General features: G+C 47.0%; 1 protein-coding gene across 8 annotated transcripts in view; it reads right to left on the bottom strand.

The window, feature by feature from the left end:
* TERB1 (telomere repeat binding bouquet formation protein 1) overlaps window positions 1–26,895 on the bottom strand; it is a 1,077,176-nt gene that overhangs the window by 101,015 nt on the left and 949,266 nt on the right. For all 8 annotated transcript variants that reach the window (XM_078669239.1, XM_078669238.1, XM_078669242.1 and 5 more), the window contains one exon: window positions 4,362–4,448. In XM_078669239.1, coding sequence (XP_078525365.1) covers window positions 4,362–4,448 — 87 coding nt within the window. The remainder of the gene's footprint in view (window positions 1–4,361; window positions 4,449–26,895) is intronic.

Below are 26,895 nucleotides of genomic sequence, written 5' to 3'. Positions count from 1 at the left end.
TTTTAGTGCAGAGAGATGTTGCTGATGTTTGAAAACTGGGGGTTGATTTGGTGGTATTTGAACAAACTCTACGGTATGGCCTCTGTGTATCACGTCCAATACCCATTTGTCTGAAGTTATTGACATCCAATGCTTCGAGAAGAGAGACAGATAATGGTCGTTGTCGGGTATAAACCAGGTGGAGGGCGCCCTGGGTAGATTATTGTCGCCTATTAGACTGCTGTGTTTTGCCTCTAGCCGTGGTTTTGCCTCTGGACTGCTGGTGAAAAGAGGTGTTTGAGGATCGATATTGTTGATTGGAAGGATATTGCCTGTAGTTTTGTTGGTTGTAAGGCTGGTACCTGTTCGACTGGTACCAGACAAATTGCCCTCTAACTCCTCTCCTCCGAAAGGATTTAAATTTTCCTTGCTGAAGGGACCCAGCGCCCGCGCCGTGTCCGTATCTGCTTTAATGCCCTGGAGTGCATCATCTATATGTTTTCCAAAAATGTTTTCCCCATCAAAGGGCATGTCCACTATCTTGGCCTGTACTTCGGGTCTAAAGGAAGTAGCTCACAGCCAACCTTGCCGTCTAAGCGCCACCGCTCCTGCCATTTGACGAAAAGCCATCGAAGATATATCCATGGCGATGTTGATGGATTCCGAGGCTGCTTTAGCTCCATCTTGCAGAATAGCTGCCGCTTCTTCTTTCTTATCGTCTGGCAGGTGAGCCAAAAGTGGTGCTATATCTGACCACATCTGCCTGTGATAACGGTTGAGGAGGGCCATAGCAGTTGCCGCCTTGATGGTAGAGGCTGCCATTATTGCAAACCTCTTTCCCGCTCCATCCATTCTTCTTCCTTCTTCATCTGGCGGAGCCATAGTTGTGGAGACAGGGTTTTTAGAGTTTCTCTGCGCTGCCTGCATCACCACCGATTCTGGTTTCGGGTGACCTATCAAACACGCAGGAGAAGTTTCTGGCGCTCAATACTTTTTCTCAATCCTTGGGAACGACGCTGCCACTGAAGCAGGTGTCTTTAGAATCTTAAGACCCTCATCCCATATATGCTGTATGATTGGGATCGATCTGGCTGACTTTCTTGAGTCCTCTTTAAAATCATATAAGAAACATTCTGTTTTTTGAACTGGCATGTTTAAGTCGAATCTGTTAACAGCCTTTTCGATAATATCGTGAAATCTTCCAATGTCCTGAGGAGGCGAATTCGCTGGGGAAGGTGATGGTGAAGGAGTTGTTGGCAAAACATACTCATCTCATTCTATTCCTACCGGGGCACCATGAAGAAGTTCACCTTCCTCCGGCTGACCGTCTCCATCACTCTCAGCCAAGTCATCTCTGATTGTGACTATTGGCGGGGAACGTATTTTATGCACTGCAGGTGTAGACTGAGCCGCTGGTGCTTGAGTCTGAGCCGCTGGAGCTGTCGGAGTAGTGACATTAGCCTCAGGGAAGCGACAGTAGTAATCATTAATCATATGACGTAAATCCGTTACCAGTGATATAGGCATTGATATCGATTCTGCCTTTTCTTCAGCCTGATGTTCCTCTTCCTCCTCATATTCACAAGGTTCCTGAAATGATTCGTACCTCATAGACTTGGTCTGAGTAGTATCTTTAAAGGAGTATACTTCCTCCTCATCCGTGTCCTGACTCTTGATCTGCGGACTATACGCTACCCCTGAAGATTCCTCATCCGATTCCTGCATTTCTAATAAGTTTGATGGAGGTAGCGGAGATATCTTCGTCCATGCCGTGAATTCAGAAGACTTCCTTACCGTCGTCGAGCCCGTCGACAAGTGAAAAGATCTGATAGAGATCATGGTCTTTGACTTCGGAGATTTAAAGGCCTTCGTCGACGGAGCCACGACGGGATTTGTATGATCGTCGACGAGGGTGTCGAAGGTATTGTCGTCGACGGTGCCGTTGAAGTTGTCGTCGAAGTTGTCGACGAAGTCGTCGTCGATTTCCCTTTCGGCAGAGTCGTTGACGACGACGACGTAGTCTTGGTACCTGTCGACGCTGCAGTCGTCGTCGAAATGGTCGTCATCGACGATGTTGTAGTTGACGGTGTCGTCGACTTCTTCACAGAAGTCACAGGTGGAGACACCACAGATGTGGTCGGCGGAGCAGAAGAAACTCCCCTATGACCTGAGGACTTCTTCAGAGGAGTTTGGGGAAGAGAAGAGGTTTCTTTTCCTTTGGTTTTTAGCTTTTTTGGATCCACAGAGTCTTCTGAAGTAGAATATTTTCTCTTTTTGGAAGATTGACTAGTGGATTCCTCCTCTGATTCAGAATCTGAGGTGGCCTTCTACTTCTGAAGCCACAACAGAAGACGTGCCTCACGATCACTCAATGTTTTAGCAGAAAAAGTTCTGCTGTGTTTGCAGTCCTTTACTACAAGTTTGGGGTGAAGGCAATATAAGCAGTCCTTATGTGGATCTTCTGAAAAGAGCCTAGCTTTTCCACAGGATCTGCAAGGCCTGAATAGCCTCTTTTTAGAGCTTTCAGCCATCATAAGGTATAAGATGAGTCACAATACCTTAATCCAGAATAGAATTCAGCAGTTGGAAAGGTCAAAAGTTCACACAGGAACAAACTGAGCAGAGCTCAGGGAGACTCCTTTTTCACACAAAGGTGGTTGGAAATCTGAGGTAGGAGAGTTCTGCTGGGGAGTGTGATGTCAGGGCTTACTGCTGATTGGCTGAGTTTTGGACCAAACAATAAGGAGGTCTGGTTACCAAAAATTTCACTCCCTATGGGGCTTTCTATGCAGTTTTTTCTTCTCTGGTACTGCTTTGGTCATTCTGTTACCGTGAGACTCCCACCATGACGACGGGGAAGATACAAGCATGTGAATCTATGAAAGATTCAATACTGGAGAATGGGGCAATCAGCTGCACGACACGACGCCGCCCCGCACACAGAGAAAACCCCGTACCAGGGCCCCTTATATATACTCCACGTATACCAAAACTTTAGCACTATTACAAATTGTGACGCATGCAAATAACAAAAAGAAATTCTGAGAGACCCTCCCTTGTAAAGAATAGATTGAATTAGTCTGTCCGCAGTGTTTGCTTTTGGAAGCACTCAGTCAATGATATCCTTTACAGTGATGAGAACCTGGGAATTCATGACTAGAGGACTTTAACATGTATTGCCCTTCATTACGACGCCACAGGTTCCCCGTAGTGAGCTATGAGAGGCACCCTCATCATTCCCAACCATCCTTATGCAAGGTAACCTGTTAGTGACTGAAATTAAAATTGGACTTTTGCTATTTCTTCAGTCTTGAGGATGAATCTTTTTATCTTGGGTAGAAACCCAACAGAGGTTCATCAGAAATTGTTGGGCTTGAGGCCAAGTGAGGACAGCCTTTGACGAAGTTCCCAGCGATCCCTCATTACAGACATAATCTACTCCGCCATCTTCGTTACTTTTCTACCATGGTGATAGTCTTTTGATGTTACCAACTTGCATTGCATTGCCTCTACCAGAGACTTCACAGAGACTTCTGCATCTTCCACTGTGTTCTTTACAACTGTCTTTTTGGGATAGATGATCTTTCTTGGCATTGTTGTTTTTTTCTAAGCTTCAATTTGTAGCATTCAATCTATCAGCGCCACTATTGTGATACAAGGGTTCACTAGCATAGATAATGCCTATTAATTCTACTCATGGGCCATGGTAAAATGCGGCAAGAGCCTGCCTCTCCCACTAACTGCTGGCACCGTTTAATATATGCAATTGCATCCCTTGACTCTTGGCGAAATGTCAATAATCCTATATGAGCAGGTAGCTGGGTCTAATTAAGCCCCAAAAAACACTCTAAATTGCTGTACAAATCTCTGAAAGTTTGAAAGCTAGTCATGGCTCTCCGGGCTAGCCAGGTCTAGTTTAAGGGCCGAGTTAGCTGTCCCCGCAGCTGCCCTGAGACCCAGCGCAACCTGCGGTCCTATGCAGTCTCAGGGGACTGACTGCGGCCTGACCAGTTATTCCCTTCCTGTCTGGTCAGCCTCATTCTACATGAGGGTGACCAGGCTGTGTGGTGAGCAGGTCTTCCTCCAGCTCTTAGCACTGAGTCCCCTTGTCCACCGGGTCACCAAGACCACTCGCTCACTCACCACATCTTTCTTTCCAAGGGCTGATAATTCATATCTAAAATGGCACACCTTAGAAATAACTGGCAAATTACATTTACATTTCAAAACCACAAAGTAAACAATATAAATACAATTGAATAGTGCTGTACATATTAAGCACAGTAACATAGCAAGTAGGCATCCACTACCATTTCAAGCCATTGAGTGTCAAAATTCTCCAAGGTTGCATTGAAACATTCTAAACACAAAATGTCATTTACCTGAACACCTTAGATTTGCTGGCGTTGATGTAGAAACAATGCTGCATATTTCTGTGTCAATAATATCTGGACATAATATGAACGGATCTGCATGTAATTAAGAACAACATTTAGATGTGCACTGGAAAAAATTAGAAACTATATGTTTAGTACTTCAATTGTATATTTTAAGCCTCTTTACATTCTAGGTTATACAGAACAAGTTACTTACCTTTGGTAATACCTTATCTGGTACAGACTATCCAGCCATAGATTTCTTACCTTTGAATAATACCTAGGGGCCAGATTGGATCCGGAATGTTTTCAAGTAGTACCTCTGAGTGCCGGTAGAGAGTGTCTTTCAATTCAGCACCATCCACGCCAGAAATGACATGCACGGTACCTATAAAGGATGCCACCCCAGCGCACTGACATCAGTTACATATGGTGTCCTTTCCACGTCAGAAGCATGGAGCCACAAAGGTTGCTGATGTACCAGTGTGAATACACTCAGGACTTCATAAGGGTTACCCTATATGGATAAATCGTTTTGCAAAGTGGGAACGATCAGTAAGGAACCTATGAGTAGACAAAGTCTCTACCAGATAAGGAGTTACCTATGGTAAGTAACTTGTTTATCTGATAGAGACTTCTAGCTACAGATTCCTTACCTTAGAATAGATACCCAAGTAATACCTCTTCGGAGGTGTGAACAGATTTAGACTAGGAAGTCCTGGAGGACCGAACGGGCAAAGTACCTATCATGACAGGTCTGACTGTCCAGGAAGTAGTGGTTTGTAAACATGAGCATTAAATCCCTCGATGCAGTCTGACAGATGCCCAGGACAGAGACTCCGTAAGCTAACAAAGTGGTTGCAGCTTTGGCTCTGGGGGAATGAGCATGCAAGCTCTCAGGGGGTTGCTTTTTGGCCACTGAGTAGCAGATTTTAAGGCAGAGCACAATCCGCCTAACAATGGTCGGAAGAGTTGATCGTCCACCGGGAACTCTTTAGTACGATAAATGTAGAACAATGACGCTCATTTTGGATCCAGGTAGTAGAGTCTCTTCTCCTCTTTGGAAGGGTGAGGCGGAGCAAAGAATTCCAGTAGTGAGGGTGAGATCCAGAGGTGAAGGGGAGATCGTTCCAGGACTTGGCTGCAAGGTAGAACAAGGTATGGCTTCCACTGCGGCTTTGACATATGGTGGAAATTCAGGCATTGGTTGATGGGTGCTGGACCTTTTTTGTACAGGGCATTGAATGTGTGGATCAGTATCTTGAAGAGGCATCTCTTCTGAATGGGGAGCCAGTGGAACTGCCTGAGGTGAGGGTGATGTGGGTCCACTCTGAGAGGTTGAGGATTAGTCTGGCGGCAGAGTTCCGGATGGTCTGTAGTCTTTTCAGGAGGTGCAAGTTGATTCCTGCATGTATGTATAATGTAAATGTATAGGCATTTATATAGCGCACTACTTACCCGTAGGGTCCCAAGGCGCTTCGACCGCTGCGAAACCCTTCCTGGCTTCCCTGAGAGATGGTCCCTTAATGGGTATCTCCAGGGTGAGACCAGGCATCCCCGGCGGTCTGGTGGGGCCGTTAGTGAAGATGAGGCAAGCTAATGCCCAGAGTTGCCGAGTGTGAACGCTGATCAGAGTGGGCACCGAGGCGAGAGAATTATCGAGTCCGCTGACCCTGGTCCAGAAACCTGCCGCGCCGGGAATCGAACCCTGGTCCCGGGCCGTCCTCTGCTCTCGGGTCTGCCGCCTCTAACCAGTGAGCCACACTACTTCGCATAGAGTGTGTTGCCATAGTCCAGCCAGCTGGTGATTAGAGCTTGGGTGATGGTTTGTCTGGTGTTGACCGGGTGCCATTTAAAGATTTTGCAGAGCATTCGATGAGTGAGGAAGTAGGTGCAGTAGACTGCGTTGATCTGGTTTTTCATGGTGAGCTTACTATCCAGAAAGATGCCTGTTGTTACGGGCATCGTCTGTTGGCATGGGTGAGGGTCCTAGTTCGGGAGACCACCAGGAGTCGTACCACGGGGAGGTGTTGTTTTTGATGATCAGCACTTCAGTTTTTTCTGTGCTGAGTTTTAGGCAGTTAACTTTCATCCAATCTGCAATGCTCGTCATACATCTGTGGAAGTTGGTCCTCAAGGTAGAGGTCTCTTCTAATATTGAAAGGATGAGCTTTGCGTCATCAGTGTAGGATAGGAAGTTTAGTCTGTAGGTTCTGACTATGTTAGACAAGGGTGTCATATAAGTGTTGAACAGGGTGGGGCTGGGGGATGAGCCTTGAAGGACGCTGCGGATTATGCTTTTCTGTTCGGAGGTGCAGGGAGGCAGGTGGATTCTCTGGGTTCTTCCGAGGAAGGAGGCGATCCATCTGAGGGTGTCTCCCCGGATTCCGATGGGGTGGAGTCTCCTGATAAGGGTGTTGTGGGATACCATATTGAATGGCGCTGAGAGATCAAGGAGGATCAAGGCTGCTGTTTCTCCTCGGTCAAGGAGGGCTCTGATGTCGTCGGTGGAAGTGATGAGGGCACTTTTGGTGCAGTGGTTGGCAAGGAATCAGACTGGGAGATGTCCAGAAGGTAGCAGTTTTCCAGGTGTTCCGTGATTTTCAATCTTGAGGGTCCCCGGGGGCCAACTAGCCCATCGGGTACGTCCAGTATGCACCAGGGAGCTGTGTTGCAGAGAGGTGTTTTGAGGCCACGCCCTTTTTCACACCTCTCTGCAATGCAGCTCTGTGGTGCTTACTGGAGGTAGCTGGTGGGCTACTTGCACCACAGGGACCTTTCAAGGGGAGTTAATCCTCCAACTTAAAATGCGCCACGGGGCGCATTTGCACAGTGGTGAAGTGAGGGGGCGGGGCCTGAGTTCACATGTGTGCAAACACGCCCTGTGGCGCAGTTTAAGTTGGGGAATTAATTCCTTGTCAATCCTGAGGGTCCCTGGGGGCCAATTAGCCCACCAGGTACCTCCAGTAAGCGCCACGGAGCAGCGTTGCAGAGTGTTGTAAAAAGGGGCGTGGCCTCTGAACACCTCTCTGCAACGCAGCCTCCTGGCACATACTGGAGGTCCCTGGTGGGCTAGTTAGCCCCCAGGGACCCAAAGGATTGAGGAGGATGTCATGCTCTAACTTAAAACGCGCCACCGGGCGTGTTTGCAGACATATCACCTCAGGCCACGCCCCGTACCTTCACTACTGTGCAAACGCGCCCGTGGCGCATTTTAAGTTGGGGAATTAATTCTCTTTCAATACTGAGGGTCCCTGAGGGCCAAATAGCCCAAGAGGTATCTTCCAGGAAGCGCCACTGCGCTGCGTTGCAGAGAGGTGGTGCAGGGCGTGCCCCTTTTTACATCTCTCTGCAACGCAGCTCAGTGGCGCTTACAGGATGTACTACGAATTCCGATGTACTCACCTGTTATCAGGAGAGACCTCAGTGCTGCATCTTTGAGCCCGGTACTAATCCTGAAAAGTAATTCTAACCATACTTACCAGTAACTTGAATTTCCTTCCATATGCAAACATTGACTGGTTTCAATTGGAAATTCTTCCAAGTGTGGAGTTTTGGAACTTTCAAATATTCACCTAAAATCATCCGAACAACGAATTACGATTTACTCACCTGTTATCAGGAGAGAACCCAGTGCTGCATCTTTTAGCCCAGCACTGGCCCTGAAAAGTAATTCTAAACGTACTTACCAGTAACTTGTGTTTCCTTCCATTGGAATCCATTGTCTGGTTTTCACCAGAAAAGTTTCTTAGTGTCTATTTTCACAAACTAAAAATATTCCTAAAAAAAATCACCTGTATGACTTAAACGCATTCTTTCAACTGTTTACAGGAGATGCATCAGTGCTGGATCCAGGATCCACCTCTGAGTAAGAAAAAGTAATGATAACACTACTTACCTGCTACGTGAATTTCTGGTCTCGCATATGTATAAAGCACTTAGGGCGGATCATCCCACTGGTCCCCTTCCAATACACACTAAATGGGGCATTATAATGGACGAACCCCTGACAGCGGCAGAATGAAAGAAAGTACACGAGGGGGTCAAACAGATTAGCTCTATCACTAGGTTCAAACTTATAATATTGTACAGCAAACATACTTAACCCCGCTAGTGCTCCATAAAATATACCTGGAATGCCCACATCACTGTCCGAGATGTAGATACACGGATGCTGATTTTGTGCACATGGTATGGGACTGGCTGGAGCTAGTACCCTACTGGGGGAAGGTGATAGGTTGCCTACAAAACTCCACGGGCTGGAAGATACCACACACTATCAAGAAGGTGATACTGGGACTTCTTCCCAGACCCAAAATCCAAAAACCCCAGCAGAAAATTTCTCCAGTTAGGGCTGGTACTAGCTAAAAGAAGAATAGCAATTAGGTGGCTGAGTCCTGACCCCCCCACAGCTGAGAGCTGAGAAAGGATGTACACAAGTGGGCTACGGCAGACCTAACCCGAATAAAAAGAGGTAGAAAAGATGATAAACTAGAGGAGGATGCGAGGGCCTGGTATCTCATGATAGTAGATATATCTCAATCAGACGGGATGCAGTCGGAGCAGGGAGGGACGGAGGCAGTGGCGACACCCAGAAGCTCCCCAGCACCCGAGAACAGTGCAGGAATATAGACCACACAGACAGTGACATGACTTTTGAAACCCGGAGTTGACACAACTAACACGACCTTGTGGGAGAGGGGGATATGTTAAGTGTTAAGTTCTACATCGTTAGTAGAATGGTATTTGTGCACAATGTGCTGTATGTATCTCAGAGGAGTATCTGAGAGCAAAAAAAAAAAGAGTATGATTTCCAAAGTTTGTATCAGAGCAAAACCAGCACAAGATGTAAGCATGTTTTGTTTGAATAAGAATGTACATTATGCAAAGGCCAATGAAACTTAATTTAAAAAAACTATAGGAAGATAAAATCCTTAAAACCATGATAATAATCATTGCTGAAAATTTCTTATATAACAACTTAATCAAAAAATATTACTAGTCATGGAATTTCACAATGCGGCTTGAGCCATTGGCTTGTACTGGGTTCCAGTAGCATCTCAGTAGGGAGGGTCAATAAATTAGAAAGTGGTACTAAAAAATTAAAATATTATACTGATGATTAGACCGACAACAATAGACAATGCAGTACAGTTCTCAGGACCCAACGCTACCCTGTTTGATTCTCCATACTCCCATTAAAAAGCAGGACAGAGCGAGCAAGGTCAAGGGTGTTGTGTTGGATCTAAGAGTTCTGGAAACAACCCTATTCTCTGACAAAGTGGAAGTATCCACTTCTTTCTGCTGTTTGAATAGCGCAGACAGAAAAAGAGTATGTGATTAAGGTATTCTTTTGCCCGGGGACAAAAGGGGCAGGTTAGATTTGAATCGCTGTCATGAAGCCTCCAGTTAGAAATGAAAATGTGCAGTGGTAGGACCCCGAAACGAAATTCCATGTACAAGGTTTTTGGCAATCAGGTTTCAATGGAGTCCATGTATTCTGCCATACAGAAGTTATCTTTGGATTCCAAGAAGGCTAGTGCCAAAGTGCCAAAACTCCTTTTCCTACTAAATTCTCCACTTCTATATCTCCAGTACATCCCCTTAAGTACAGTTTTGACATACTGGTCATAGCTTCCAGGTTAGTCCAGAGGTGTTCACATCCCATCTTTACCAGGAAGGTCTTAATATGCCCTAACCAGGGGATCCAGGAGACCCCAGGCTGTCGAAGAAGCTCCTCAAATACCGCCCAATATGTAACTAGGTTCACTGAGGTCCATAGCCATCTCCAATACAGCAAAGTTCTAAGGGCTGCTTTATGAGCGAAGGACCTTTGGCCTAGATCCAGGCGTAATGGCAGGAGTGGGGTACTGGTAGGGAGGTTTCTCAAGGATCATATAAATTGGTTCTCGCCCACCTCTAGTGCAGTGACCTTCTCATGTCCTCACAGATCTCCCCCATACAGAGACTAATGCTTGTAAGTTACAAATTTGGATGGCCGGAGATACAGGTCAAAAGCTGGAACCCTTAAAGCCCCTCAAAAAAAATGCCCCCTGTTAGAATTGGGGGTCTCTGGTTGGCACAGGTAGGTACTTGTGCCAAGCAGGGACCCTCTCCTCTAGTCAGGGCAAGGGAATTACCCTCTTAAAATAACCCCTGCTCACCCTCTAGGCGGCTTGGCGCGAGCAGTCAAGGCTAGTTCAGAGGCGATGTAAGTTAAGCATTTGTGACCACACACAGTAACCCAGTGACAACACTACAAATGGACACCACACAAGGTTTTGTATCAAAAATAAGTTATACTTTATATAGTTACCACAAGACCAATAAACAACAAAAAGAATCCACAGTACTATCAAATTTCAAGAGTTCTGATTAAAACTGTGTAAATCAAAGTTCTGTGCGAGTTGGTAGCCTTGTCCGGCTACAACGTGCTGAAAGAACACAGAGTCTAACAAATCACGCGGGCCGCAGCGCTCCGGGCCCACTCAAATGTCGACAGACTCAAACACAGTACCTTTTCCTTGGGGCGGCCGGCACGGATGTACGAGCCAGTTCCGGTTATCGTCGAGGTGCAGGAAAAGAAAGCGTTGCAGGTCATGGTTTCCCTTCTGTCGCGGTGCAGGCTACGGCTCGTTGACGACGTCAGTGAGCTCAGAGCTTGCGTTGTTCGGGGTGGACGGTGCTCGTTGCTGTGCTTCCAGCTTTACGGTGCGGCGTTGGAGCCGGAGTTCGGGAGCTGGTGTCGGTCAGTCCGGACAACAGTGCGAGTCGGGAGGTGCGTCACGAAGTGTGCGAGGCGGTGCCCAACTCCGGTGCGGTCACAGGACTCGAAGTCAGCAGCAGTGACGCGTCGGTCAGACCAGTTCGAGTTGGTGTAGTGAGGTGTTGCACGTTGCGGTGTCCTTCCAGTCGTGGTGCAGGCTACGGCTCGTTGACGGCGTCAAGACGGAGTCGGTGAGCGCTGAGCTTGCTTTGCTCAAGGCGGACGTTGCTCAGTGCGTTGCCAACAGGACACTGGGCCGGTCGTGAGAGTCGGTCGCAGCTCCCTGCCTCTGTAGCACTGGAACAGCAGCAATTCACAAAGGCTGGTGAAGTCCACTGGTCCTGGGACTTCGGTCAGGGGGCAAGCTCTCTTCCAAGCCCTTGGAGATCTTTTTAGCACAAGTTGAAAGCAAAGGTAAAATCCACAAAGTCCTTTCTCCTCTCTAGGCAGCCAGGCAACCACTGCAGGCCAATCCCCCAAGCAGCACTTCAGCTTGGGCATAGTCTCTCCTCAGTTTCTTCAGGTTTCTTCTTGTAAGTTCCAGGAGTGATCTAATTTCATGGGATCAGGGCCCCAATACTTATCCCCCAAAATCCTTTGTTCTCTGAGGGGAGAGGGTCCTGTGCCCACTTCAAGCCAGTTCTGAAGCAATCTGTTTACCACACTTCTCCTTCCCTTTCACAGCAAAGGGCAGGCACATCAGACGCCCCACAGGAGGTGGAGCCAGCATTGTGGAAGGCAAGTACAGTCCTGGAGCACTTTGTTGACAGTATTCCTTCTCTTCTTTCAGTGTGCAGGGCAGAGACATCAGACGTACCACAGGGGGTGGAGCCAGCACTGTGGGGGGGCGGGCACAGTCCTATTCAGGTCCCAGGTGCAACTCCTCCCTCCCATCTAGATGCAGATCTCCCTATTCACCACCGGGCTGCCCCAGCCTGTCTCCTTGAATTCCCCAGCCCTGTCACACACAAACCCAGACAAGGAATACACAAACTCGCAGAGGCAGGCTCAAATGATTAGGCAAGCAAATACCTTCTTTCTAAAAGTGGTATTTGCAAACACAGAATATTAAAATAAACTTCACTAAAAGATGTATGTTATTATTCTGAGTCCAAGCATACTAAACTCGAATTTCTACCTGTAATTCACTATTAGGATATGCCACACACATCAGGGCTTGTCCTACCTTGTACTTACAATGCACCCTACCCGTGGGCCTACCATAGGGGTGACTAATATGAAGTCAAGGGAAGGTTTAGGGACTGGCAAGTGGTTGCACTTGCCCAGTCAGCATGACAGTACCAGTCTGCACGCAGGCTCTGCAATGGCAGACCTTAGACACATTTTACAAGGCCGCTTCTGTGGGTGGCACAACCAGTGCTGCAAACCCACTAGCAGCATTTGGATTTACACGCCCTGGGCACACACAGTGCACTGTACTAGGGTCTGACAAGTAAACCAAATAGTCAATTATGGAGTCACCAATTAATACATTCATTTACAGTAGGGAGAGCACATGCACTTGAGCACTGATCAGCAGTGGTAAAGTGCCCAGAGTCATAAAATAGCCAACAACAGGTCAGAAAAAATATAGGAGGAAGGCAAAAAAATTCAGGGATGACCCTGCAAAAAGGGCCAAGTCCATCACCCTCTATATAGTGTTTAAGCTTCAACTTGATCTTGTGTATCTGAGCAGACCAGCTAAAATTCTCCCACAGAGTGAGGTCTAAATACTCAAGGGTGCGAACACTCTCAAGGGGTGCACCATGCTGGGATGGGTTTGGGCTCTCCCTGTCAAGCCTTCGCTCCGTCATACCTGCCTCCACTTCTCCAGTCATTCCATGTTTTTGGGGGCCCGTCAACTTGCACAATTTCTTCTGTCCCAGAGTGGAATTTCTTTCACTGATGGGAAAAGGTTTTCCTGGCATTTTGCAAGCACTAGCTCAGTGTTCTGGAAGCATGCCGACACAAACTGCAACTTGTTGGAGATAGAATTGTGCAAGTCGGCGGGCCCCGAAAACATGGAATGACAGGGGAAGTAGAGGCAGGTGTGACAGGGACGAAGGTTTGGCTTGGAGAGCCCACGTGTGTTCCCGGAGAAGCCTTTTTACATGCAAAGCAGCCCTTTCTCTGGACTTACATCGCATTTCGGAGCAGGGCACTGTGGTTTTGGCCTTGTGGTGGGGGACAGATACTCACAATCAAGTTTGGGCGATTGTAACACACCGGAGTTGAGCAGCAGAACGAGCATGCAGCCTTATTGGTAAAGCAACCAACAAGATGGAAAATGTTGACTAATAAGAAGTAACCTTTCCAGCTGCCGAAGAGTTTAATTATTGACTTCTATGCTATTAAAGTGAGGTAATGGAGTGACTAATTTTGAATTAACATACATGCTAAATAAGATGGCACCTCGGAGATAGGAATGCCTTCAGTAGCGTATCAATAGGATGCATAGAATGCTGTTATCAGCTGTTTTGTTTTCATTGAACAGTGTTTGGCATATCTCAGGAGAATTATATGCGTTTCTTGCAGCAACAATGGATTATAATGAACTTGTTTTGCTCCTCGGGGCTGTATTTCATGGTCTCACACAGCATCAAATCTTGCTATTCAGTCTGAGCTGTAATGGATTGAGTTTACGGTATTTTAGATATGCAACAGTGCACTTTTAAAATGTTATGTAAAACCACGACATTGAAAGGTATAATCAGCACATTGTGCACAAATTCTGGCTATTTTAGAGTGAAACACAATTGTGTTGCTTATAAAGAACCTGGCAGTATTTTGTTTATCCAAAAAATAGGTAAGTTTGAGCACTGCTCGTTTAATGCCTGTGTAATATAGTTCACTGTGCTCCAAGGTTAACTCCCTACCCAGGAGTAAAGTATTCAAACAAATATAGCAAGACTCTATTCGGCTTGTCTCCGTGGGCACAAGTATGTGCTGGCACTCCAGCAATTAATTCAATGCAGAATCGTTCAACTTTTCAAAGAATTTAATTTTTATTTTCAGTTCAAATAGCGTTCCTTGATGTTAATTCACATCGTTGTAGAAATTTTCCATGATTTCACATCAAAATAACTTTCTTATTCATCTCAGTGAGTAACCTCCCAATGCATTTCGGCGCGATAGCGCCTTTATCAAGGGATCTGTGGATCAGAAATAAATTTCATTAGTACTACCCTCTTTTCGCCATCCACAGTGTGTTTTTTTAAAAACAAATCCTCAGAATATAACTAGTGACGTGTGTGTAATGATACGTTTGCCCAATTGATACAGTTCAATACAAATTAGTTAACATGTTATTCGTAACTGTTGCATATTAGACTGTTCAAGAAAAACGAAACCAAAATCGTCAATGCGCAGGTTTGTTACGCGTTACTGAGCTCTCAATCCTGACGGGGTTGCTACGCTTGTATCGCGGCTAGGGGAGCGGGTTTCGTGCGGTGATTGAATTAAAACTCACAAGATCTTGGGAAAATGCGGTATGCCCGGTTGTAATAATTCCGCCCTCCTTACAGATGCCTGGATTTAAAATCCCAACCCGGTTAAATGCTTAGTGCCGCTCAGTTGAAACTCTCGCTTACCGCTGATCAAAGTTGAGTAACGCGCTCTGGTTACCGCTTCAATGAACTCCGTTTCGTTACGGCGGAGTTCTGGGCGGGAAACTATATACAAACGTCACAGGGACGCGCTGTGTGATACGCCTGTGCGCAAAGAATGTTGGGACATGTATTCCATAAAAAATTAAAGGGCAAGTTACACAAATTCGAACAACCCGGTCAAAACATAGCAAGCAGTTCATAAGTTGCATTCATTGAATATCACGAACAAATTATAGATAGCATAAAAGTTCCACTCTTTCATTGAGCCCCCCAGGTTTTAATGAATGCAAACGATAAATCCATTGATTTTCTCTCTTGAGAAGTTGCGTTTTATTGTTGATTCCTTCATGTCTCTCCACAATTTCCAGAATACACGCTCTCAGTTGGGTGATATCATGCTTGGCTTCCATGAAATGTGTGGCCACTGTAGATTTGAGCATTTTAGTCCTTATGTTACTTTTGTGCTCGTTTAGTCTCACTTTTAACTTACGCTCTGTGTGACCTACATAGTGCAGATGGCAAGGGCAGCTTAACAAATAGATGACGTTCATGGTGTCACATGTCCCATTAACCTTTAAGTCTATTTTTTCCTTGAACTCAGGAGGCAATAACGTATTGCCTTTAGTAATGTTGGCACAATTGTGGCAATTTAAACACGGTTGTGTTCCCTTGTATATCGTGGTGCTTAGACTTTTGTTGGTGGGCTTAAGCAACTGTCCTATATTCCTGGACCTTGTGTGTGCAAACAGAGGGTATTCCACAAATGCTCCTTTGAAATCAGGTTCTGCACGTAGAATTGACCAGTGCTTTCTGATGATTTTTTTAAAAGATTGGCTCGATGTGGAAAATTTACTGACGCATGTGATACGTGATTCTTTCGTAGAAGATGTGGTGGACAGTAGCTCTTCCCTTGTTACATTCTCAATTCTTTGTTTTGCTTCCTCCAGTATGGGCTTGGGGTAGCCCCTTCTTTGAAATCGTGATACCATTTCATTCATTTGTTCCTTAGCTTTATCTGGTTCCGAGACGACTCTCTTCACCCTCATAAGTTGCGAGAAAGGAAGGTGCCTTTTTAGTGACGGTGGGTGATAGCTGTCATACCTAAGTAAGTTGTTGCGATCAGTGTTTTTTCGGAACAAAGCAGTGGTAAATTTGTCTCCTTGTCGAGTGATTGCTACATCCAAAAAGTTGATGGTGTTTTCATTAATCTCCCAAGTGAACTGAATCCTGTCGTTAATTAGATTAAGTTTCATTATTTCTGGTAACAGTTGTTCCTGTGTGCCTTCCCAGGCTATGAAAATATCATCTATGAATCTCACATAGAGTTTGATGTGCTCCTTCCAAATGACCTGACTCAAAATGTGGGTGTCTTCAAAATCTCTCATAAAAATATTGGCATATGTGGGAGCTGCCGCATTTCCCATAGATGTTCCACTCATCTGTGTGTACCATTCCTGACCATACTTGAAATAACTGTGCATTAAGGTGAAATGCAGAAGTTCCATAAGAAAAACCTTCATCTGATCATCATAATTACTGTTTAAAAGAACTTTTTCCACTTCTTCCATGCCTGATTGATGGGGAATTGACGTGTAAAGAGCCCTCACGTCAATAGTTGCCAAAGTTATTGGTTCTTCTTTCTTAATCACAATCCTGGATAGTTTATTCAAAAAGTCAGTGGTGTCTTTTATATAAGATTGAGCTTCCTTAGCAAAAGGTTGTAGGTATCTATCCAGAAACTTACCGATCGGTTCATGGACACTGTTACAGGTAGACACAATAGGTCTACATGGAGGCTTCATCAAATCTTTATGTACTTTGGGAATCATATAGAACGACGGGCTACGTGGTTCAGTTTGGGTCAAGAATTGTTTGGTTCTTTCAACAATGGTTCCATTCTCTGTGGCCTTAATCAAAATCTGTGACAGAACTTCCTGGATTTCTTTTGTTGGATTCTGTTGCAATCTCATGTATAGATCGGTGTCAGATAAATGTTCATTGATTTGAGATTCGTAATACATACGGTCTAAGATCACAAGGGCACCTCCCTTGTCCGCTTTTTGACAAATTACAGTTTCATCTTGACTGATGTTTTTAATTATGTTGATTTCACTCGATGGTATGTTGGTATATTGTTTTTTGTGACTGACTTGTAATTTTTGGATATCTTGTTTACATAAAGTTTCAAATAAATCTATAGCTTTATGGCTGATGGGAGCCATATATGTACTTTTGGGTTTCAATCCTTTGAGTTGATCTTGATCTTGAGTGTCACTTTGTTTGTCCGTTATGACATTATCGAAAAAATTCCTTAGACGCAGTTTTCTCGTCAATTTGAACAAGCTTACTTCAAGTTCCAGGGCATCGGTTCTTGTGGTGGGTATGTATGAGGTTCCTCTTTGAAGTGTTTTTATCGCATTCCTACTTAAGGGTTTGTCCGATATATTGATGACCAGGTTTTCTTCGGCAAATTGTCTTGTCATTATTTCCTCCTCCGGTTTGTTGGTTTCGTTACGGGTGGACCTTTCTCTTTTCCTGTTCCTGTTGCTCCTCCTGGGTCTTCCCTTATATCTTGGCCTCCCTCTAAAAAAGGCTTCTCTGTAGATGTAGTAGGGGTTTCCTTTGTGCGTGTTTTACTCTGTTCCGATGTTTCACTCCCTTCAAAAGTCAGTCACAAAAAACAATATACCAACATACCATCGAGTGAAATCAACATCATTAAAAACATCAGTCAAGATGAAACTGTAATTTGTCAAAAAGCGGACAAGGGAGGTGCCCTTGTGATCTTAGACCGTATGTATTACGAATCTCAAATCAATGAACATTTAGCTGACACCGATCTATACATGAGATTGCAACAGAATCCAACAAAAGAAATCCAGGAAGTTCTGTCACAGATTTTGATTAAGGCCACAGAGAATGGAACCATTGTTGAAAGAACCAAACAATTCTTGACCCAAACTGAACCACGTAGCCCGTCGTTCTATATGATTCCCAAAGTACATAAAGATTTGATGAAGCCTCCATGTAGACCTATTGTGTCTACCTGTAACAGTGTCCATGAACCGATCGGTAAGTTTCTGGATAGATACCTACAACCTTTTGCTAAGGAAGCTCAATCTTATATAAAAGACACCACTGACTTTTTGAATAAACTATCCAGGATTGTGATTAAGAAAGAAGAACCAATAACTTTGGCAACTATTGACGTGAGGGCTCTTTACACGTCAATTCCCCATCAATCAGGCATGGAAGCAGTGGAAAAAGTTCTTTTAAACAGTAATTATGATGATCAGATTAAGGTTTTTCTTATGGAACTTCTGCATTTCACCTTAATGCACAGCTATTTCAAGTATGGTCAGGAATGGTACACACAGATGAGTGGAACATCTATGGGAAATGCGGCAGCTCCCACATATGCCAATATTTTTATGAGAGATTTTGAAGACACCCACATTTTGAGGCAGGTCATTTGGAAGGAGCACATCAAACTCTATGTGAGATTCATAGATTATATTTTCATAGCCTGGGAAGGCACACAGGAACAACTGTTACCAGAAATAATGAAACTTAATCTAATTAACGACAGGATTCAGTTCACTTGGGAGATTAATGAAAACACCATCAACTTTTTGGATGTAGCAATCACTCGACAAGGAGACAAATTTACCACTGCTTTGTTCCGAAAAAACACTGATCGCAACAACTTACTTAGGTATGACAGCTATCACCCACCGTCACTAAAAAGGCACCTTCCTTTCTCGTAACTTATGAGGGTGAAGAGAGTCGTCTCGGAACCAGATAAAGCTAAGGAACAAATGAATGAAATGGTATCACGATTTCAAAGAAGGGGCTACCCCAAGCCCATACTGGAGGAAGCAAAACAAAGAATTGAGAATGTAACAAGGGAAGAGCTACTGTCCACCACATCTTCTACGAAAGAATCACGTATCACATGCGTCAGTAAATTTTCCACATCGAACCAATCTTTTAAAAAAATCATCAGAAAGCACTGGTCAATTCTACGTGCAGAACCTGATTTCAAAGGAGCATTTGTGGAATACCCTCTGTTTGCACACACAAGGTCCAGGAATATAGGACAGTTGCTTAAGCCCACCAACAAAAGTCTAAGCACCACGATATACAAGGGAACACAACCGTGTTTAAATTGCCACAATTGTGCCAACATTACTAAAGGCAATATGTTATTGCCTCCTGAGTTCAAGGAAAAAATAGACTTAAAGGTTAATGGGACATGTGACACCATGAACGTCATCTATTTGTTAAGCTGCCCTTGCCATCTGCACTATGTAGGTCACACAGAGCGTAAGTTAAAAGTGAGACTAAACGAGCACAAAAGTAACATAAGGACTAAAATGCTCAAATCTACAGTGGCCACACATTTCATGGAAGCCAAGCATGATATCACCCAACTGAGAGCGTGTATTCTGGAAATTGTGGAGAGACATGAAGGAATCAACAATAAAACGCAACTTCTCAAGAGAGAAAATCAATGGATTTATCGTTTGCATTCATTAAAACCTGGGGGGCTCAATGAAAGAGTGGAACTTTTATGCTATCTATAATTTGTTCGTGATATTCAATGAATGCAACTTATGAACTGCTTTCTATGTTTTGACCGGGTTGTTCGAATTTGTGTAACTTGCCCTTTAATTTTTTATGGAATACATGTCCCAACATTCTTTGCGCACAGGCGTATCACACAGCGCGTCCCTGTGACGTTTGTATATAGTTTCCCGCCCAGAACTCCGCCGTAACGAAACGGAGTTCATTGAAGCGGTAACCAGAGCGCGTTACTCAACTTTGATCAGCGGTAAGCGAGAGTTTCAACTGAGCGGCACTAAGCATTTAACCGGGTTGGGATTTTAAATCCAGGCATCTGTAAGGAGGGCGGAATTATTACAACCGGGCATACCGCATTTTCCCAAGATCTTGTGAGTTTTAATTCAATCACCGCACGAAACCCGCTCCCCTAGCCGCGATACAAGCGTAGCAACCCCGTCAGGATTGAGAGCTCAGTAACGCGTAACAAACCTGCGCATTGACGATTTTGGTTTCGTTTTTCTTGAACAGTCTAATATGCAACAGTTACGAATAACATGTTAACTAATTTGTATTGAACTGTATCAATTGGGCAAACGTATCATTACACACACGTCACTAGTTATATTCTGAGGATTTGTTTTTAAAAAAACACACTGTGGATGGCGAAAAGAGGGTAGTACTAATGAAATTTATTTCTGATCCACAGATCCCTTGATAAAGGCGCTATCGCGCCAAAATGCATTGGGAGGTTACTCACTGAGATGAATAAGAAAGTTATTTTGATGTGAAATCATGGAAAATTTCTACAACGATGTGAATTAACATCAAGGAACGCTATTTGAACTGAAAATAAAAATTAAATTCTTTGAAAAGTTGAACGATTCTGCATTGAATTAATTGCTGGAGTGCCAGCACATACTTGTGCCCACGGAGACAAGCCGAATAGAGTCTTGCTATATTTGTTTGAGTATTTTGTTTATGTCTATGCGAAAAAGAGTATATATACTGTTTACAAAATGGTCCTCTTTAGGTGATAAAGGCTGTAGTACTGCTGAAACGTGTCCTGACCTGATTTAATGAACATATGCTGATTTTTTTCTGTCCCAGAGTGCTGTTTCTTTCTCCGATGGGGAAGGATATCCCGTCCGCCAAAATATAAATCCCGTAGGATATAATGGGATTTATATTTCGGCTGACGGGGTAGCCGGGATAGCCGTCACCGTTGTGACTGAGTAACCCATCCGCCAAGATCTAAATCAGGCCCTTGGTTTCCACAGGAAAAGCATTTTTTTTTGCTTATAACTTTAGCGCCATTTGACGAATCTTCACAACATTTTCGAAACTAGTTTGGCACACATTTTAACTTCTCTTTGGAAAATTACGGGGTGATTCATCAAGCGGGGCCCGAGAAAAAGGGATGGGTCCCAAAACATGTTTTCCCAATGCAATTGAAAGCTAGATCTTGGTCCACAAGGAATGCTTTTTGTAATTTGGTGTAAATGCAAACAGTAGTTTTGGAGTTAATAAAGATAACATATTTATGTGTATCTAGGTACGCGGAGGGTCCACGGATCCCACAGATCTCATGGTGAGATCTGCTTCCCTGGCTCCATTTCAACCAGGAAGTGATGGCAGCCATCCTGTCACTCGGGGCGACTTCCCAAGAAAAACAAACTAAAACACAAGGGGGCAGGGGTAGGAACACCCTGACTCCCTAGGGCCTGGTGGTGGGTCACTGTTACAAGTCAAACCTCCTGCGCCCTGGCTCGGATAGAACCAACCCCCACTACCACAATGCACCCCCTCTAAAGTCTAGTAACCTTGCTTGTGTACTATCACAGAATCACACCTGTATCTTATTTTCAGGTGACTGGTTTGGAATAAAGGAGGGCTTCCTACTTCCCACAATTCTTGGCTTACTTCTTCAGCTGTGTTGGACCAAGCCGCCTGACCTGGATTCTCTCGTTTGGACTTCCTGCTTCACAGTGAACGTCTTTGAATAAGCGCAGCGTCTCGTGTCGTATTCCCGAAAGATTTGATAGGATTAATCTGATGCTCTCGTGGAGAGTCTCATAAACATTGCTCTTGACTGCAGTTTATCTGCCAGTAAAAAAGAATCGCCTGGAGCAGTCTAAAGGGCGTGTAATCACAGCGTGTATCTGCGTAACTGAGTGAGGCTGCCTGCCTCTCTCCGATTCATCAATAGTAGCTGACTCTGAGCCACAATACCGGATTCCTCTTTTTAGCGTGTGGATGCGCTGACTTCTGAGGCTGCCTACCTCTCTTTTGATGTGTAAAATTCTTGGAGCACAGATCATCAGTTTTCTTTTTTTTTCCTTCGTGTGAGGACACGCTGAACTCCGAGGTTTCCTGCCCATCTGTTTCCTTTTCAGGTCTAACCTACGCAGCACGCATGCGCTGCAAAGGCAAAAAGAACTTTTCCGATCGCTTTGGCTTTTCAGCCAAACACATACACACGTTCCATTGCCTTCAATGGCAACGCGTGCACATCAGGCGATTCACTTGCTGGAGTGAACGCCGCCATATGGTAGCAAATATCGCTCCCGCAAGTGAATTACGCAGCCCTCTCATCCCCCCTGCTGCCGCGCACGCCTCCCCCTGCTGCCGGCAGCCTGCCGTGCTTGTATGCTGTGTAAGTGGACAGGCAACGATAGCGGGCAGCACTTCCTGTTCTGATATAGCAAATGTGAGGGAGACCCCGCGCCCAACCCCAATAATCTCATAAAATCCCTGTATACTACGTTAAGGAGACCCTACCTTGAACCTGAAGACGTCCTCACAACGAAGCCGCTAATGACCACTTCTCCCCTCCTTCCGCAGTACGCCAACAATAACCCGGAAATGGCCGAATCAGTGGAAGGCGGGACGGGAAGTCAAACGGACCAATCAGGAGCCTCGGAAGAAGGTCAGGAGCGGCAGAAAAGACGCGAGAAACTCCCAGAGGGCACGTCAGCCAGGAATATCCCAGAAGGAGTAGAGGATTTGCAGGGGGACAACGCGGACGCCAGAAGAGCCGAGAACGAAGACTTTGGAAGGAGAACCGAAGACGACGGAGCAGGAGAACCAGAAGACGACGGTTCAGAGAGCTGGTATGAAGATTGGTGAGTCCCGGAGGACGTACGAGCCGCCACAACTCCGGAGAGTTGAGGCTCTTAGCGGTACGTGGCGGGACAAGAGTTTTAGGGAAGGGGAGGGTACTTGCTACGGGCGGTGGGTAGAAAAAGGGAAAAACAAGGCACTAACAGCTAGAATACCCCATGCTCCCTTACCTACCTGTATTCCCGTGCACTCTATAGGAAGCCCCCCCCCCCTTTTTGCCTTAAGCCTTGCGGCATATTTTTCGCTACTATTAAAATTCCGTCAGAAAGCACTTTACTTTCCCCTTAAAAACCCCTCACTTGGGTTTGTGACGGTAACCCTTAAAGCAAGACTCGTGTTTCGACCGCTGCTTTTCTTTTGTTTATTTTGAGCTGCTCCGGGACCTGAGAAGCCTAAGGAACCCGTAGCACAAGTTACTACTTGTGTAACGATATATCTGTAAGAGACATTAGTTAGTATTAGATTCCTTACCTTAGAATATCCCCAGGCGTCAGACTGGATCCGGAAATTTTTGCGTAGCAGTACCCTTGCGCGTCGGTAGGCGTCGTCTGCGGCTCCGCGTCCGTCGTCGGTGTCGTGGGCGCCGTGATGACGTCATCGGAGTACTTAGGCGCCGCCTCCGCGTGCTGACGTCAGTTCTTAGACACAGCTTTTCCGCGCCAGAAACGCAGAGCCATGTTAAAAACCAACATTGGTGCCATTGAAACTAGGGCCCTGAAAGGGGGTAACCCTAACCCTAGATATCGGTTCGCAGAACGGGGAGGATGGGTGGGTCGGTAAGGAATCTAATACTAACTAATGTCTCTTACAGATATATCGTTACACAAGTAGTAACTTGTGCATCTGAAAGAGACACGTTAGTATTAGATTCCTTACCTTAGAATAGATACCCCAGCAATACCAACACCGGTGGTGGGTCTGCGAACCAATAATCACACCAGAAAGTTCCGTAGGACGGAACGGCCAAAGAAGCCATCCCTCCAGACTTGGCTGTCCAGGCAGTAGTGTCTTGCAAACGTGTGCAGCGATGCCCACGTAGCCGCCTGACAGATGTCTTGTAAGGGCACTCCCCTGCCCAGGGCAGTGGTAGTCGCCGTGGCTCGGGTAGAATGAGCCCGCAATCCAGCAGGAGGCTCCTTCCTAGCCAAGAAGTAGCATGCCTGGATACACAGGACGATCCACCGGGAGATGGTCCTCTTGTGCACCGCTTTCCCCTTCTTCGCGCCCACGTAACCAACAAAGAGTTGGTCATCCACCCGGAACTGGCGTGTGCGATCCAAGTAGAATGAGAGCGCACGTTTTGGGGCCAGACGGTGGAGCCGCTCTTCCTCTTTAGAGGGATGCGGTGGCGGGAAGAAGGTTGGCAAGGTGATAGACTGCCCGATGTGGAAGGCCGTGACAACCTTGGGCAGGAAAGAAGGTTTGGTACGCAGCACCACTTTGTCCGGATGGACAGAAAGGAAAGGTGGAGTACAAGAAAGGGCCAGGAGCTCACTCACTCTCCTGGCAGAGGTGATGGCAACCAGGAAAGCAGTCTTCAAAGTCAGAAGGCGAAGAGGACAGTTGTGAAGTGGCTCAAAGGGAGCGCACATCAGAAATGTAAGAACCAGGTTCAAGTCCCACTGAGGCATCACAAACGGAACAGGAGGAAACGTGTGTGTGATGCCCTTAAGAAATCTATTAACAATAGGGGACTTGAACAAAGAAGGTTGATCAGGCAGCCTGAGAAAGGCTGAAAGGGCAGAAATGTAGCCCTTAATAGTGCCCAGAGCAGAGCCCTGCTGGGCAAGAGAAAGAAGGAAGAGAAGGACCTCAGAAAGAGGGGCATTGAGGGGATCCACAGCCTTTGCTGTGCACCATGCCACAAATCTGTTCCACCTGCAGGCGCATACCGACTTTGTGGAGGGACGCCTGGCTGCCAGAATGATGTTACAAACTTCAGGAGGCAAGTCAAATGGCCTCAACTGTCGCCGCTCAATCTCCAAGCATGGAGGTGGAGACTGGACAGGTTCGGGTGGAGGACCGTCCCCTGCTGCTGCGACAGAAGGTCCTCCTGAAGAGGCAGACGAACCGGGGGATCGACTGACATACTGAGTAGCTCTGGATACCAGTACCTTCTCGCCTAGTCCGGAGCCACAAGGATGACTTGGGCCCAGTCGCGCTTGATCTTCTTCAGCACTCTGGGCAGAAGTGGTATAGGCGGAAAGGCGTACAACAGACCTCAACTCCACTCGCGACGAAAAGCGTCTCCGAGCGAGTGCCGCCTTGGAAATTCCAACGCGCAGAACTGATGACATTGCGCGTTCTCTTCGGTGGCGAATAGATCTAACCAAGGCTCTCCCCATTGCTGAGAGGCCTTGCGCCACGTCCGAGTTCAGACGCCATTCGTGATCCATCATGCACCGACGACTGAGCTTGTCCGCCCTGGCGTTCAGAGAACCTGCCAGGTGTTGAGCCACCAGGGTCACGCCCTGGCGTTCCAGCCATTGCCAAAGGCGAAGAGCCTCTTGACAAAGGATCCACGACCCCACCCCGCCTTGTTTGTTGCAGTACCACATGGCGGTGGTGTTGTCCATGAATACCTGCACTACACTCCCCCGGACAGAGGGGAGGAATGCCTTCAGTGCCAGACGAATCGCCCGGAGCTCCAACAGGTTGATGTGGAGCCGGGTCTCCGCCGGAGACCAGAGGCCTCTGATCTCCGCCTCTCCCATGTGGCCTTCCCAGCCCTGGAGGGACGCGTCCGTCACAACTACGTGCTCCGGTTGGGGAAGGGAGAGGGATCTGCCGCTGACCCAATCGCGGTCCGTAAGCCACCACTGCAGCTGTCTCGCAGTGCCCTCCGAGATCAGGACGTGGTCGGATAGGTTGCCCTGATGCTGGGCCCACTGAAACTTCAGGTCCCACTGCAGAGCCCGCATCCGCCACCTGGCGTGATGCACCAGTAGGATGCAGGAGGCCATCAGCCCCAGAAGCCGCAGCGTCAACCTGACCGAAACCCGGGATAACGGCTGAAAGATGGGAATCAGAGCCTGAATATCCCGGACCCGCTGTTCGGGCGGATAAACCCGAAACCGCGCCAAGTCCAGAACCGCTCCGATGAAGAGGAGCTTCTGAGAGGGGCACAGGTGTGACTTCGGCACATTGATGGAGAACCCCAGCTGGTGCAGGAGGTCTGCCGTCGTCTGGAGGTGGCTGACGACTGTCTGGGGCGAGCCCGCCTTCAACAACCAGTCGTCGAGGTAGGGGAAGACTGAAACCCCTAACCTGCGCAGATGAGCTGCGACCACCGCCATCACCTTTGTTAACACCCGTGGGGCGCTGGTAAGGCCGAAGGGGAGCACGGTAAATTGAAAGTGCTCGTGGCCAACCATGAACCGCAGGTAGCACCGGTGGGCAGGCAGGACGGGGATATGAAAGTAAGCGTCCTGCAAGTCCAACACTACCATCCAGTCTCCTGGGTCCAGGGCAGCCAGGACCTGAGCCAGTGTCAGCATCTTGAACTTCTCCTTCCGGAGGAAGCCGTTGACGTTCCTTAGGTCCAAGATAGGGCGTAGGCCCCCTTTGCCCTTCTTGGGTACCAGAAAGTAGTGGGAGTAGCAACCACACCCTACTTCTGGCCCAGGAACGCGCTCGATGGCCCCCTTGGCCAAGAGGGCCGTAACTTCGTCCTGCAGAAGTCGCAAATGATCCCCCGATACATGGTGGTTCTGCGGTGGCATGGCTGGGGGAGTCGCCTCAAAGGGGAGGGAGTAGCCCCTTCGGACGATTTGCAGCACCCACCTGTCCGATGTGACAGGGCTGGGGGAGTCGCCTCGAAGGGGAGGGAGTAGCCCCTTCGGACGATTTGCAGCACCCACCTGTCCGATGTGACAGTGCGCCGGTGGAGGTGGTGATGGCGAACCCTGCCCCCCACTGGCATCACATGGGCCTGAAAGCATGGACTAGGAGGGTTTTGAGGCGGATGCTGCGGGGGAAGGTGTTGACTGACCTCGCCGCTGCCCCCGACCGCCCGGACGGCGGTTCCCACGGCCGCCACCGCGTTGGGTATTGCCCTGCGGAGCGTGGCTGGCGGCACGTGTGGGCGCACCCCTTCCGTGGCCACGAAAGGAGTGAAAGGCAGCCGATTGCTGGCGCTGGCCCGAGAGGCCCAAGGACTTGGCCGTAGCCCTGGAGTCCTTAAAGCGCTCAAGCGCATGGTCTGCCTTGTCGCCAAAGAGGCGACGGCCATCGAACGGCATGTCCATGAGTGTGTTCTGGACATCTGCCGAGAAGTTGGCGGACCTCAGCCAGGCGTGGCGTCTGACCGCCACCGTCGTTGCCGTCGCTCTACCTAGCGAGTCGGTGGTATCCAGCCCACACCTGATGGAATACTTGGCTGCATCCCAGCCCTCCACAAGGGCTTGGCCGAGTTTGGCCCGTACCTCCAACGGACACTCTGGCAGCACCTCCGCGACCTTATCCCACACAGAGTGGGTGT

Source organism: Lissotriton helveticus, chromosome 12 (assembly GCF_964261635.1).
Source record: "Lissotriton helveticus chromosome 12, aLisHel1.1, whole genome shotgun sequence".
Classification (NCBI taxonomy): Eukaryota; Metazoa; Chordata; class Amphibia; order Caudata; family Salamandridae; genus Lissotriton; species Lissotriton helveticus.
Note: the sequence above shows the minus strand (reverse complement) of the source record. Positions and strands in the feature narration are given on the sequence as shown.